This window comes from Accipiter gentilis, chromosome 6 (assembly GCF_929443795.1).
Source record: "Accipiter gentilis chromosome 6, bAccGen1.1, whole genome shotgun sequence".
Classification (NCBI taxonomy): Eukaryota; Metazoa; Chordata; class Aves; order Accipitriformes; family Accipitridae; genus Astur; species Astur gentilis.
This window is the reverse complement of record NC_064885.1, coordinates 33,720,480-33,732,435: the sequence shown is the minus strand read 5'-3', so window position 1 is coordinate 33,732,435 and position 11,956 is coordinate 33,720,480. Positions and strand designations below refer to the sequence as shown.

The 11,956-nt window shown below is 36.3% G+C and overlaps 1 protein-coding gene across 1 annotated transcript; it reads right to left on the bottom strand.

Annotated features, from left to right (window-relative positions):
• Positions 1-2: 2 nt before the first annotated feature.
• On the bottom strand, positions 3-10,253 carry LOC126039505 (cytochrome P450 2J2-like). The gene is made up of 9 exons (XM_049802741.1): positions 10,083-10,253; positions 8,869-9,031; positions 8,183-8,332; positions 6,589-6,749; positions 4,876-5,049; positions 4,521-4,662; positions 3,701-3,888; positions 2,701-2,842; positions 3-960 (listed from the first exon to the last, which is right to left on the bottom strand). The coding sequence occupies exons 1-9, from the start codon at positions 10,251-10,253 to the stop codon at positions 782-784; spliced, it is 1,470 nt and encodes a 489-aa protein (XP_049658698.1). The 3' UTR covers positions 3-781.
• Positions 10,254-11,956: the final 1,703 nt, after the last annotated feature.

Below are 11,956 nucleotides of genomic sequence, written 5' to 3'. Positions count from 1 at the left end.
CTGCTTTAACAAATGTTGGCATCTTTGTTTATTTTCGTAATTTCCTTTCCCTTCAAATAGGAAATTATTGGATTATATATAATAGTGCTTCTAAACAGAAGAAAGAAAGGTTCCTGAAAGCACCTGGATCCGAGAGTTGTGATAAAATAGGAATCAAATACTGTGGAAGTAAAGAAAAAAGGTGTAGCGACTTCTAAATGCACTATGATTATAAGAGGTGTATGTGAAGTTTATACTGCAATATATAATGCTTTTCGGGAGTGTGAAAGGAAAAGGAATCAACACCGTGTGTATACACTGTTACCTTCTGCAAAAGGATGTAAGAAAAGACCTTCTGTGAACACAGAGGTGTAACTGCATACTGAAGAAATTTTTTCTTTTATTCAGGCACCCTTGCTGCATCAGAACAGTTGTGCCATTTTAAGAGTGTGATACCTGACTGAGCACGTGCAGGAAGCTCTGCTTGATACAGGTCACTTCTCTAAAATCCTGCATCTAATTCGTTGCTACTGTGAGTGTGAAAATACATTTTTTTGGTAACATATTATTGTGTACTTTTATATGCCTAAAATGTGATTATATGAGCTTTGGCAAGTATGGTTATTTTAATTTCAACAAGCTCAACTATATGAGGTCAGACCTCCTCAATAAAAAAACTCTCTATTAGTTTGCTATACTGAGCTACCTACATATGAATACAATTGAGATAGTGATATGTGTTTTTAAAGTATCTGCAGTTATCAACTGGTTGAAGTCCCTCTGCATTGTAGTATGTTGCAGACTAGCGTGGAATAGCACAGAGTTTATATGGATGTGGCTGCAGTATTGCACCCAAAATGTACTCCAAATTGATTTCCTTTACTCCCTCAGGGAGCTGGAATGTGAATGCCCGAAGTAGGTTGGTAAAGATGATGAACAGTTCAACTCGTGCCATCTGTTCCCCCAAACATACACGGTGCCCTGCAGAAGAAAGGGAAAAAGGGTTAGTTGTATAAAGTTAAGTTCTGAAAAAGAACTTCAAACAAAATTCTACTGAGTTCTATAAATTCTGTTAATGTAAGAGAACTATTTCTTATTTCCTTCTATAAGGACAGACGATGCCTTTGGAGGTGAGGGGAAAACATTTATTTAACTGAGAAACTGTACATCTGTCTGTCAACTGTTTGGTTTGGTTTTTTGGGTTTGTTTTGTTTTGCTTTTTTTCCCCCTGGAGCATTTATGAGATTCTGCCTTTGCATTTCTGCTTCTTGTTCTGTGAGAACCATGAATTGCTTCTCGCTTAAGCCAGATTTTAAAAGGCTTTATATACTTCAGAGTCTTATCTTTGGTTGTTGAGGAGGGAGGACTGGAGCATTGCAGGATGTGATTCTGAAGCTAAGTAGAAGGGTGTAATCAGGCTTTCTTCAACAGAAATTATGAAGGCTATATTGGGTCCTTGTAGTCCACTATCAGATCTGTAAGCCAAGGGAATGAAGCAAAGGTATGTGCAGTGATGTATAGACTCAGTGACTCATTTTGGCATATTGTTTTCACAGTATATTTCAGGATGTCTATATATTCCAGACTAAAAAAAAAAAAAAATAATATATATATTCAGGATATATAAATACTCAGATTATATAAACAGAAAACAACAAAAGCATTTAAAAAAGAAAACTTCCTGTGCCTGGGTTGAAATGGTAGCCTAAATTAGTTGTCTTGATTCGTGTAAACTAGTAGACATTTGGTGAGTAAAGGAGGCAAGATGCTAAGTACCTGTTCTGCAAATATGATTTTAGGATTTGCAGGCAATTTGGGAAAATGGTTTTTAAAATCTGGATTTACTATGTTTAATCTGCTTTGTATGTTACTATTTGCTTTTTATCTACAATAATTGTATAATAGTATAATCTGTCACAGTAATATAAAAAAACCTCAGCTATTTCCCAGTGTTTTTACTTTTTATATTTTTAACTTTTAGTAAATAATGCCAGCTTTTCTGTTTGTGCTGCTTTTCTTCATAACCTGTTTATTGGAGAAAGTGGTAGTCTAGTGAATCTCTCTGAGTTATGTTTTATATTGCTTTTCACTCCCCCCCCCCCCCCCGCCCCACCATGTCTTTCAATTGCTGTATTTTGCTTTGTAGATTAGGTAAGTTGTACATCATAATATGCTTTTGAAAAGCTAGAATTTTTTTTTGTTGCCTACTAATATTCTACTGAAAAGAGTGGATTTTGCTAGTTTTCTGGAGATGCAAGAGAACCTGTGCTAGACTACTAGCGTAGGATTTGGGAGACTGAGGCTAGCTTTCCTGCTTTATCACATATTTTCTCTGTATATTTTGAAAAATCATATTGCTTCTTGTCTTTGGGTTTCCTGTTCATAAGGTGAGAATAAATAAATTTTCTGATTTGAGGGTGTTACCAGGATTTAATACATTAGGGACTAAGGAGCTCATATACCATTATAGTAGGAACCATACATCCACCAAGGAGATAGCATTAGGTCTCTTAGACATACTCATACTCTGTTTGAATGTATGAAAAGTATAAAATGCAAGACAATATTAGTGGCTTTTACAGTAGAACACCTGGCTTTAAATCTTTGTGTCAAATATGTTTTTATAAAAGTATGTTTTTAAAATTTTAGAATTTAGAAATAGTGTTTTTAGTCTTGCCACAAGGCACAGTGAACAGGAATATTCAAATGTTAGGGCATTACCTGCTGAGAAAGGTAAGAATGCCTCTTTGTTCACAAAGTTGCCATCGAAATCAAGGAAATGATTTGGGTTGAACTTCCCAGGGGTCGCCCAGTGCTCAGAGTCGTACACTACGGAGTGCAGATTTGGCAGTACAAGTGTGCCCTGCAAGAAGAAGAAGCAGAGATTATATTTTCCATGTATGACTGATTCCTTTTTTGGACTTCTCTCTAATAGATAATATGCCATCCTGTGCCTGCAGCCCAGTGTTTGGATTCAACTTGGTCTTTTCCTGCGTGCATCCAGGCATAACAAACCCTTGTATCTTCTCTTTGTGATAACGTATTATGTGTTTGCCTTTGCCTAAGTTATCTTCTGTCAGGATTACTGAAGTGTCTTCATGTCTAAGCTAGAGCGCAGCTTGGATTGTTTTACATACTTGCCAGACTACTCATAACACCTTCCTTTTTGTTTTTTTGTACTCTTCACTGGATCTTTCAATTCCATCACACTAATCTTAGGCTTAATATATTTTTGACATTTATATTGTGCCAATGTGACTGTCAGATCTCTCACTGTACTGAGTTGCCATTGTCTTAAGTGTGTGGGGTTTTTTTGTGCATGTGTGTTTGTTTTGTTAGGGATGACTATAGGTTGTTCCAGGCCGCTCCCTTACGTGTGAAAGTTAGCTGGCTTGACGTTCATTAAACCTCATTTCTTCATTGTTCCTTAAAACACATATTCTGCTTTGATGGCCAGACATTACCTGTATTTGACTAGTGGGAAGAAAGACTTCAGTTTTCCTGATATTTGCTACTTGTGCTGTTAGCCTTTTCCAAAGCTTTCTTCTGCCTCTGCTAATGTAGACATAGCCCTGGTTCAGAGCACTCAGCTTTGTTTCATGTCTGCAACATGCTACCACATGGTCTCCATGCAAAGTTAGGAACTGTAGAAGCTAATGTCATATAAATACTAACTACTAATAGCTCAAAGCTTTAAGAAACATGGAGGTATACTCTGTACCTTTTTAACCTGAAAACCCAGCAAAGTTGTATTCTTCACGCATTGTCGAGGGACCCCAACAGAAGTAACATTGCTGTACCGCAAAGCCTCATGAATCACAGCATTTGTATATGGCAGTTTTTTACGGTCTTCATAGCTGATGATATGGGAGGGTTCCAGAACAGCCTCTATCTCTCTTTGAACCTTTTCTGCAGAGAAATGAAAATATTTTAACTTTTTCCCCCTTTTCTTCCAGCAGATTTCTGTACAAGTATGGTCTAGGACTGGGAAAAAAAGAAATTACGTTGCCATGAAATGGGTTGGTGTGTGTTTTGACTGCTGTATTGGTTTCAGTTGATCAAGAAAGTGCATATCCCCAAAGCACAAGGTGATCTGTCATTTAAGACACATCCCTCTTGGTGATGAGGATAATACAATTCTATGTTTCAAAAAAAAAAAAAACCCAAACAGAATTTGAAATAACAGATGTAATTTGTATCTTTTTAAAGCTTTTCCACTTTGAAGGTTAGGAAGAGACTAGGTTGCATGAAATATCTTCAGCTTGTTATTCTGTCTTTGCCATCCCCTTCTAGTGAGATAAAACAGTGGCTACTAGTAATTTCTGCTAGTGTTGCTTCTTAGTGAACTGGTGGGGAAAGCATGTTTGTTTCACTTCTTAAATTTTCATTTTCTAGATCTCAGTTGTTGGTGTACCACCATTTGTATTCATTGTTAAGGGTTATTTTGATGTATTGCAAGTGATTGAGCTAATACTTACACTTTAATGATGTTCGTTATGATGTAATGTTGAATGCAGTTCTCTGATAATGCTTTTGCTCACCTTGTACTTCTGGGTATTGTACCATATAGAGTAGTGCCCACAGAAGGGTGGTACTTGTTGTTTCTGTCCCTCCCAGCAAAAGATCAACCACAGTCTGAACCATATTTTCTTTATTAAATGTAGAAGTAGGGTCATCTTTGGTCTGTAGGGTACATTCACAGGAAGACTATGAAGTGGATAATTTCAGACACGTCATTGTTTGATGAAACCAGTGAGCAGCCCTCCAAAACAAAAATCTTCAGTGCTAAACAACTAAAGTATGCATAAAAAAATTCCATAACAGTTACTTGAACAGCAAGTATTTGTAGCAGGCATGGAGGCCAAGGAGGGGATAGTGTGATAAACAGGTACTTACTTTTGTTATTTGAGCTAGGTAGAAGTCAATGAGATCCTGTGGATCACTTGCATTCTGTCTCTCATGAGTTTGGACCTCCTTCATGACTAAATTGTGCATGAAGTTGTTGTATGCAAACACTTTCTGATGAGGTCCTGGGAGACAGTGCATAAGCCATGGAAAAGCATCATACATCTGTGATTTTAAACAGAAAGGAAGAAACATGAGCTCTTTTAAATTGAGAACCTAATTCTGATTTCCTGATAACTGAAGTCACTGCAACACATGGCTCCTAATTAGGATGAGAGGCAATAGACACAAGTCAGAGAGATATTAAATACTGGGAACAGGCTTCCCAGAGAATCTGTGTGAAATCTCCACTCTGGGAGACTTCAAGACTTGACCAGCCAAGTCCCTAACAACCTGACCTAATTAGGCCTGCTTTGAGCACGGAGTTGGATTAGCTGACATGCGGAGGTATCTTCCAAAGTAAATTATTCTACATTTCTGAGAGGGATTATGAAACCTTTACATTGCCCTCTAAGTGAACTGGCATTGAGGAAAACTCATCTGATATTTGTTGATGAGCTATTAGTACTATGCAGTGGTCTAAATTGTTATGATAAAGTTGTCAATATTTAATAACCACACTTTCTATCCTTAGTAGATAGGTTGAAGACTGAAAAGGTATAGAAGCTGACTTGACCTCTCAGTCTTAGAAGGCTTTTCTCCAGTAGAAACTGGCATGTATATTTGTTGAGGGGAAATATAATTATTTTAATTTCTTTGTAATGTGTATGTTTTGTGAATGGACTTCAGTCTCTTGGACTACTGACAGAGTGTTTTATTTATGGCCTTTGATTAGGAATCTATTGGCCAGTGCAGACAACTTCTTCCACATCAGCTGACCAAAATGTCAATATCATGTAATAGTGGCTATCAGGTCATAGGAGAGCAGGAGAATGATTATGCTTTACTTTTTGGATGCATACCTAATAATGCAACAGGGGCTTCTGGAAAGGGGTGAATTGGAGTAATTGAGGGCTGAATCTGGCTCACAAGCAGATTTTCTCAACCTTGATTTTTACTTTTTTTTTTTTTTTTTTTTAAGGCGTCTCTGTATGAAAGTATTGGAGAACCTGATAGTGTTATAGAATGCCAGTGTGCCAAAATCTGCAAAACATAAGCAACAGCTAGGCTTTCAAGGACTTAAAAATATTATTGATGTGATGAAATTGTCACCTGTATCTTATAGGAAGTTCAGAATAACTCAGATCTTGGTGGTAAAATGAATTACATGAGAAGCAAGATTATCTTCTCAGAAGAATAGGACTTGGAAGGCTTAGTTCTTATTAACTGCACTTATGTATTTTCAAGACTAAATGAAAATTAGATTTTAGAAGTTGCCTTCATTTTAAGATACAAGAATCTTATGTATACAGTACTCTGCAAACGATTACTCATTTGAAATACATTATATATTTTAGAAATGTGAAGACCAGTTGTGATCTAGAATTTAAATTTTAGGATGTGTGATTTACTGACATGAAGAAGGAATGTAAGGCAGCAATGACATATACAAGGTATGTATTAATTTATTACTGCACAATGGCTCACAGAACAATGGTATGGATATGTTTGGGAATAATCATCACTGACCTTTAATTTGCTTGTTTTGACTTGTGAAGTGCAAATGCACTTTAAGGAATAAGAACAAGAAAATTAGATTCTTACCCTGCCCCAGATGGTAGCTTGAAAGTAGATCACAAAATAAACAGCTTTGATAAGCTTGCTGAAAGATTCATCCTCACTGGAGAAGCGATGACCAAACACAACAGCACAAATTATATTTGCAATAGCATGGACAATGAAAGTGTGAGGGTCGAAAGGTTTGCCTGTGAATATAGAAGGTACCAGGAATATTTCTGAATAGACTACAGTAAGAAAAATGAGGAAGAGAAAGCCTTTTTTTAAAATGGTAAAAATAATACTAGATTAGACTACTTTTAGATAAATTTCACACAAGTAAACTCTAGTTTAATACAAATTAGCTGTATGGATTGGAAGTGCAGGGAATCTTTATTTTCAATCTGCTTTTTACTTCTGTAAAATATAGTGATTATTGTTTTTGAGCGGATAAACATTACATCTCTTTTCCTCTCTTTGACTTGTGGTCTGGGTTGTGTGAAAATACAAACAATTAATTAGATATATCCCTTCAAATCTGGAGGCAGATCTTTAAGTTTGACAATTAAAAAACAAAACAAACAATCCTCCCCCCAAAAACAGGAAAAAAAAAACATTTTAAAGTTTTAATTTATTAGTCATGTTGACATGACTTGTCTCCTTTTGGTTTTCAAGTACAGCTTAACAATTCAACTATATATTCCACCCCCCCACCCTCCCTGAAAAGGCAAAACTCGCATCATGGGGTGGAAAACAGTTCCCATTAAAAAGGGTTAAAGCCAGAAAAAATTAAATTAGGTACATGTCTCAATGGCAAGGACAACCTTTGAGTTATACTACTATGGAAAATGGTGGATTATGCATTTCTGACTTCAGTCCAATGTGTGTAGTTCTTCTTGGAAAGAGTAAATACAATTATTGAGTTAAAAATTGAGGAAGGATTGCATAGAAGGTAAAGATTTGGGCTGTACAGGAACTCAGACTTTGTTCATCTCTTAACATTTTAAAGATCTGTGAATATGTTGCTCTCAGAAGAGAGATGGGCCATTTTGCTGTGTCTAGTGCAAGGAGAGTTGGAGGGACGCCTTAGGCAACTTCTCTGTGTTTTCACATCAGTATGGAACACAACATGGGTGAGGGATTTGGCTGTTCAGAATATTTATATTTAATTGCTTTATTTTGGCATCTTGCTAAAATTCTATTGGTTTCTATTTCATCCAAACCATAAAAAGTTTTGTTGGACAACTGGATGATACATTCCTTGTGTTGGGGTTCTTTCTCTGCCAAATCCTAAAGGCCTGCTGTCCTAGAACGACTCACAGCAGGTCACAAACTGTGTATTTTATGGAGAAGAACATAGGGCTTTTCTGTACTCCTTGAATGCAAGAATTGTTACCAGCTGTCCCCAAGACTGTGTTGATGATTAACATTTTTTTACTATTCTTATTTCAAAAAACAATGTTATATTGCCCACTGTGCAGACAAAACATTTTTGTGAAGAATGCAATTAAGAAGCCAGTAGAAGTCCCACTAATATGAAAAATACCTATATTACTTGTAAAAATATATTGTGAAACTTTTACTCCCCTCATCTACTATATTGCAGAAAAAGCTCTAAGTGTTATTCTTCTAGTGAATTTACCTTTTGTGTTTGCGAGGATGTCCACAAGGTGACAGGCCTCTGTTTGAATTTGGTGCTCCAAATTATTCTTACGAAGTGCCAGGCTTCTTATAATTGTCATGCCAAAGCGTCTCTGTTGCTTCCAGGTGTGCCCGCTTGTCAAAAAAATACCTGATGAACACAGAAGTGTTTATTTTATTGCTGGGAAGGGAAATCCTTTCACTGCAGGATACAAAATTCAATTTACATTAGGTTATGCTTCACTTACAAAGAAGATACTGTGATTTCAGATACCGACTTTTGATCTCTAACTTAGGTTTTTATAACTCCCAGCTATATAGCTGCTTATAAATGTGACCCTGGAAACTGAGTGGTAGTGGGTTTTGGTAAGGACAGAACAGCTTTGTCTATAGATGTTGCCTATGTGAACAGTCTGCTGTTTTAGAAGTGATAAAACTGAAGGGCACCTCCTCTAGGCAAATGTTCCCTTGAATCTATTGGGAAGAAAAAACACCAGTAGTATCCTTTGTAAGATGAGAAATTTTGGGGTTTTGCTTTTCATAATACGCTAGCTCTGCATGGAACCCTTTTGCTATGTAAGGCCAGTTATGTACTTGTATAGCGGTAATTCATGGATGTGTGTGTACATATAGGAAAGTGTCCGTCTTTGTGTCTTGTTCACGTTTCAGTATTGTAGCATCATGTACCTTTCTCGCCCATCATATCCCTGTAGAATGGAGTGAGAGGTCGTCCTGAAATTTCCTCTGAATGGGTGATGATGCCATCTTTTACTGCTTTGTATCCATTTAGTACAACCATAGGTGTCTGTCCCATCCACAATGTGTAGATATTTCCATAGATGTTGGTTAACTGAAGAGTTAATAACAGTAAATTAATAAATGTAAACCAGGGAATGCATACACTTAAATACTAATTTTGAGAGCTCTGTAGTTGTAACTGAAGCTGTTTGCCGACATCAAATTGAGTTATAGATTTCAGAAAAATTTAGCCTTCTGTTGTGATGTGCTTTGGAAACAGAATATAATCATACTTTATGGAATAGATACTAAGGACATCTCTCAGAAGACTGCCTCTGAAAATTTCACAGAAAGAGAAACAGAGGGCTTGGCTTCTCTGTCAGCTCAGAATCAAACAACAAATGAATACAGGCAAAATCCCAGACCTTTTCTGTTTATTTTATTGATGAACCACAATTATTGTATTTTCTTGCCTCTAACTTCTGAAGAAAGCAGGTTTTGCATTCTTTCCTATAGCTTCTATGTGATTTAAATTTTTTTTCTATTGTCTTTCCTCAGATCATGCTTGTATTTTTCCTTAAAATAGTTTGAAGCAAGTTCCTTACTTTTTTAAAAATAGTTTAAATTGGTTTATAAAGGAATCATGCTGTGAACATTAACGGCAGTCAAATTTTCCTGCTTTGTTTTAGTAATAATCTGTTTCCTGCAGACAATAAATCTTTTTGCTATACGAATAAGAAAAAAAGAGTCAGTTTAGAGTATACACTTGGTCTGCTAATGGAGATCAGACCACTTGTGGCCTGGACATTGGGGTCAGGCAAAGGAAGTTCTAGATGTGGTTTACAAGGCTAGATATCAACACAGAAATAGAGAACGAAACTGTCAATGGAATATCATGCTATTGACAGTGCTTGTGACAATGTTATGCATGGATGTTACTGTATCCAAAAGAGAAAGAAAATAACAAGGAGTAAAGCAATTATGATGTTTATTACTCAGAAATATTTTTAATAATGCAGAGTCCTTGGATTCTTTGAAATTAGCTGATAATCAAGCTTGAGGTTTAAAAATAATAATTCCAAGTTTAGACTGTTCCTATGCAATGTACGATTTAAGTTAAAATAGATTCAGATTGATTTTCCACCATAGAGATAAATAAATACCTTACTGAGAGTTTCTCGATGAAGTTTGAAGTCCAGCAGCCACAAATTTCCAATGATGGGTAGGGGAGCTGGTCCTGGAGGAAGCTGGGTACGCATCTGTTGCAGGTTTAGGAACTGCAGAATCAGGAGACATACTACTAAAGCTATAAAAAACTCAGCAATCCCCAACATCTTATCAAAATTTTAGCTCCTCACTGTTTTGTTGGGTTTTGGTTTTTTTTGCATATGACTTCCTCTGAAAATTTGGAGTTGTGTAGAGCAGTTTGCTTCTACTGAAATCAAACTCTTTCTTGAGAATATATGTCTGCTTTAGCCATCTCTCTCTTTCTCTCTTGACAATCTACAGTTCTCCCAAGCTGAAGTCCTTAGAAAACTGAAATATGTGATCCTTTGCAGTTAGCCAAGCCACGCCTACTCTCTTTTATGATCTGTAATTGTGATCTGTCTCTTTTTTTTTTTTACTTAGAATTTTATTTCCTTCTTGGTATTGATACTGGGTCTAAATGCTAATTATTGAACAGTTATCCAAGGATATCAAGTGTCTTGCAGAATGGTAACACCTCATGCAGTTCCCTGTGGTTAAATGTTAAAATACCAAGGATGCATTACTTTACTACCTTTCTGAAATACTACAATTATTATGTGGTTTCTTTTATAGAAGAAGAAACATCTACACAATAACTGTCTGTTAGGATATAGTCTCTGAGATGAAAAAGAATTGAATTCATGCAGCATAAAGCTACATTAATGTGTTGGGGTTTTTGTTGGGTTTTTGTGGTTTTTTTTTTGATAAGCGCAACTTAAGTATTAGGAGAATATCTACTTTCCCTGTCGTCATATTCTAGGTTAAGTTATGATATTGTGTGGAACACAACTGAGATATTATTGTTCTGTCCAGTGGGTTGTATGGTGTTTTCTAAATTTTATTTTATTTTTTATGTTAAGGATTAAAATTTCCTGGTGCAAATTTTGGAGGTGAAAAAATGCACAGGTTCTATTTTATCTGTGAAAAAGAACAAATAAACTGAAGAAAGAGGCAAAACTTTTAATCTTTTATTGATTGGTGGACCCCATAAGCTTTCCAGGAGAGGTTTATACCAATGCGTAGCAAATCTTAAGAGTCTTACTTTTCTTATGTGTTATTCACTGACTTTGATGTAATCTATGGACTACAGTAGATTGCTTTGAAAATTTTGAGAATCTCCACCACTGGAAAGCAAACAGAAATGGAATAATTCTGGTGTTTTGGGACAAGATGATGGATTTAGGTATTCCCTTCAGTCTCCTTTCAGATAATTTTTTATTATTATTATTCATTTGGGATAGGATTTCAGACCTCATCTCCCATTTTATCTACTACTGTTGGGATGGCAAAATCTGTTTTCTCTTAAAGTTGCTTCTACTCCTTGCTATTTCAGCCCCTAGGCAATGTAGAAATTGGAGACCCTGCTGATTTAGAAGTGCCAAAGCAAGTTGCAGTAGTGAACCTTGTGATGACTTACGGTGCCCTGTCTGCTAAGTGACTTGACAGGAACCACCTCCTTTGGAATTTAGGAGGCAAAGGAAAGAAGATGTATGACTCTCAGACTTATGTGGGACTTCCCAGGCTGAGTCATATTAGTGTGTATGGTTCTTCAGACTTTGGCCCTAAATACTATCTTTTAGCTGAACATAAGCCTTAGCTACAGTAGTTTACATCTGTCATACTGTGACTGTATAACAGCTTTCTTTATCTCTTGATGATTTGGTGCCCTGTGGATCTCTGTATGAAGTCTTACTTTGTATAGTTGGGGGAAGAGTTAAGAAGAACAATATAGAGCCATTTCCACAGACAGATTCATAGCAGTTTTCTCAGTGGTAGAGTAGTTTGGAGG

Coding starts and splice junctions, on each gene's coding strand:
- LOC126039505 (XM_049802741.1), bottom strand. CDS start 10,253: ATGTTGGGGATTGCTGAGTTTTTTATAGCTTTAGTAGTATGTCTCCTG. Junction 2,843..3,700: donor TGGGTTTTCAGGTTAAAAAG/GTACAGAGTATA, acceptor TTCTTCTTGCAG/GGCACACTTGTACTGCCAAA. Junction 961..2,700: donor ATTCTTACCTTTCTCAGCAG/GTAATGCCCTAA, acceptor TTTCTTCTGCAG/GGCACCGTGTATGTTTGGGG.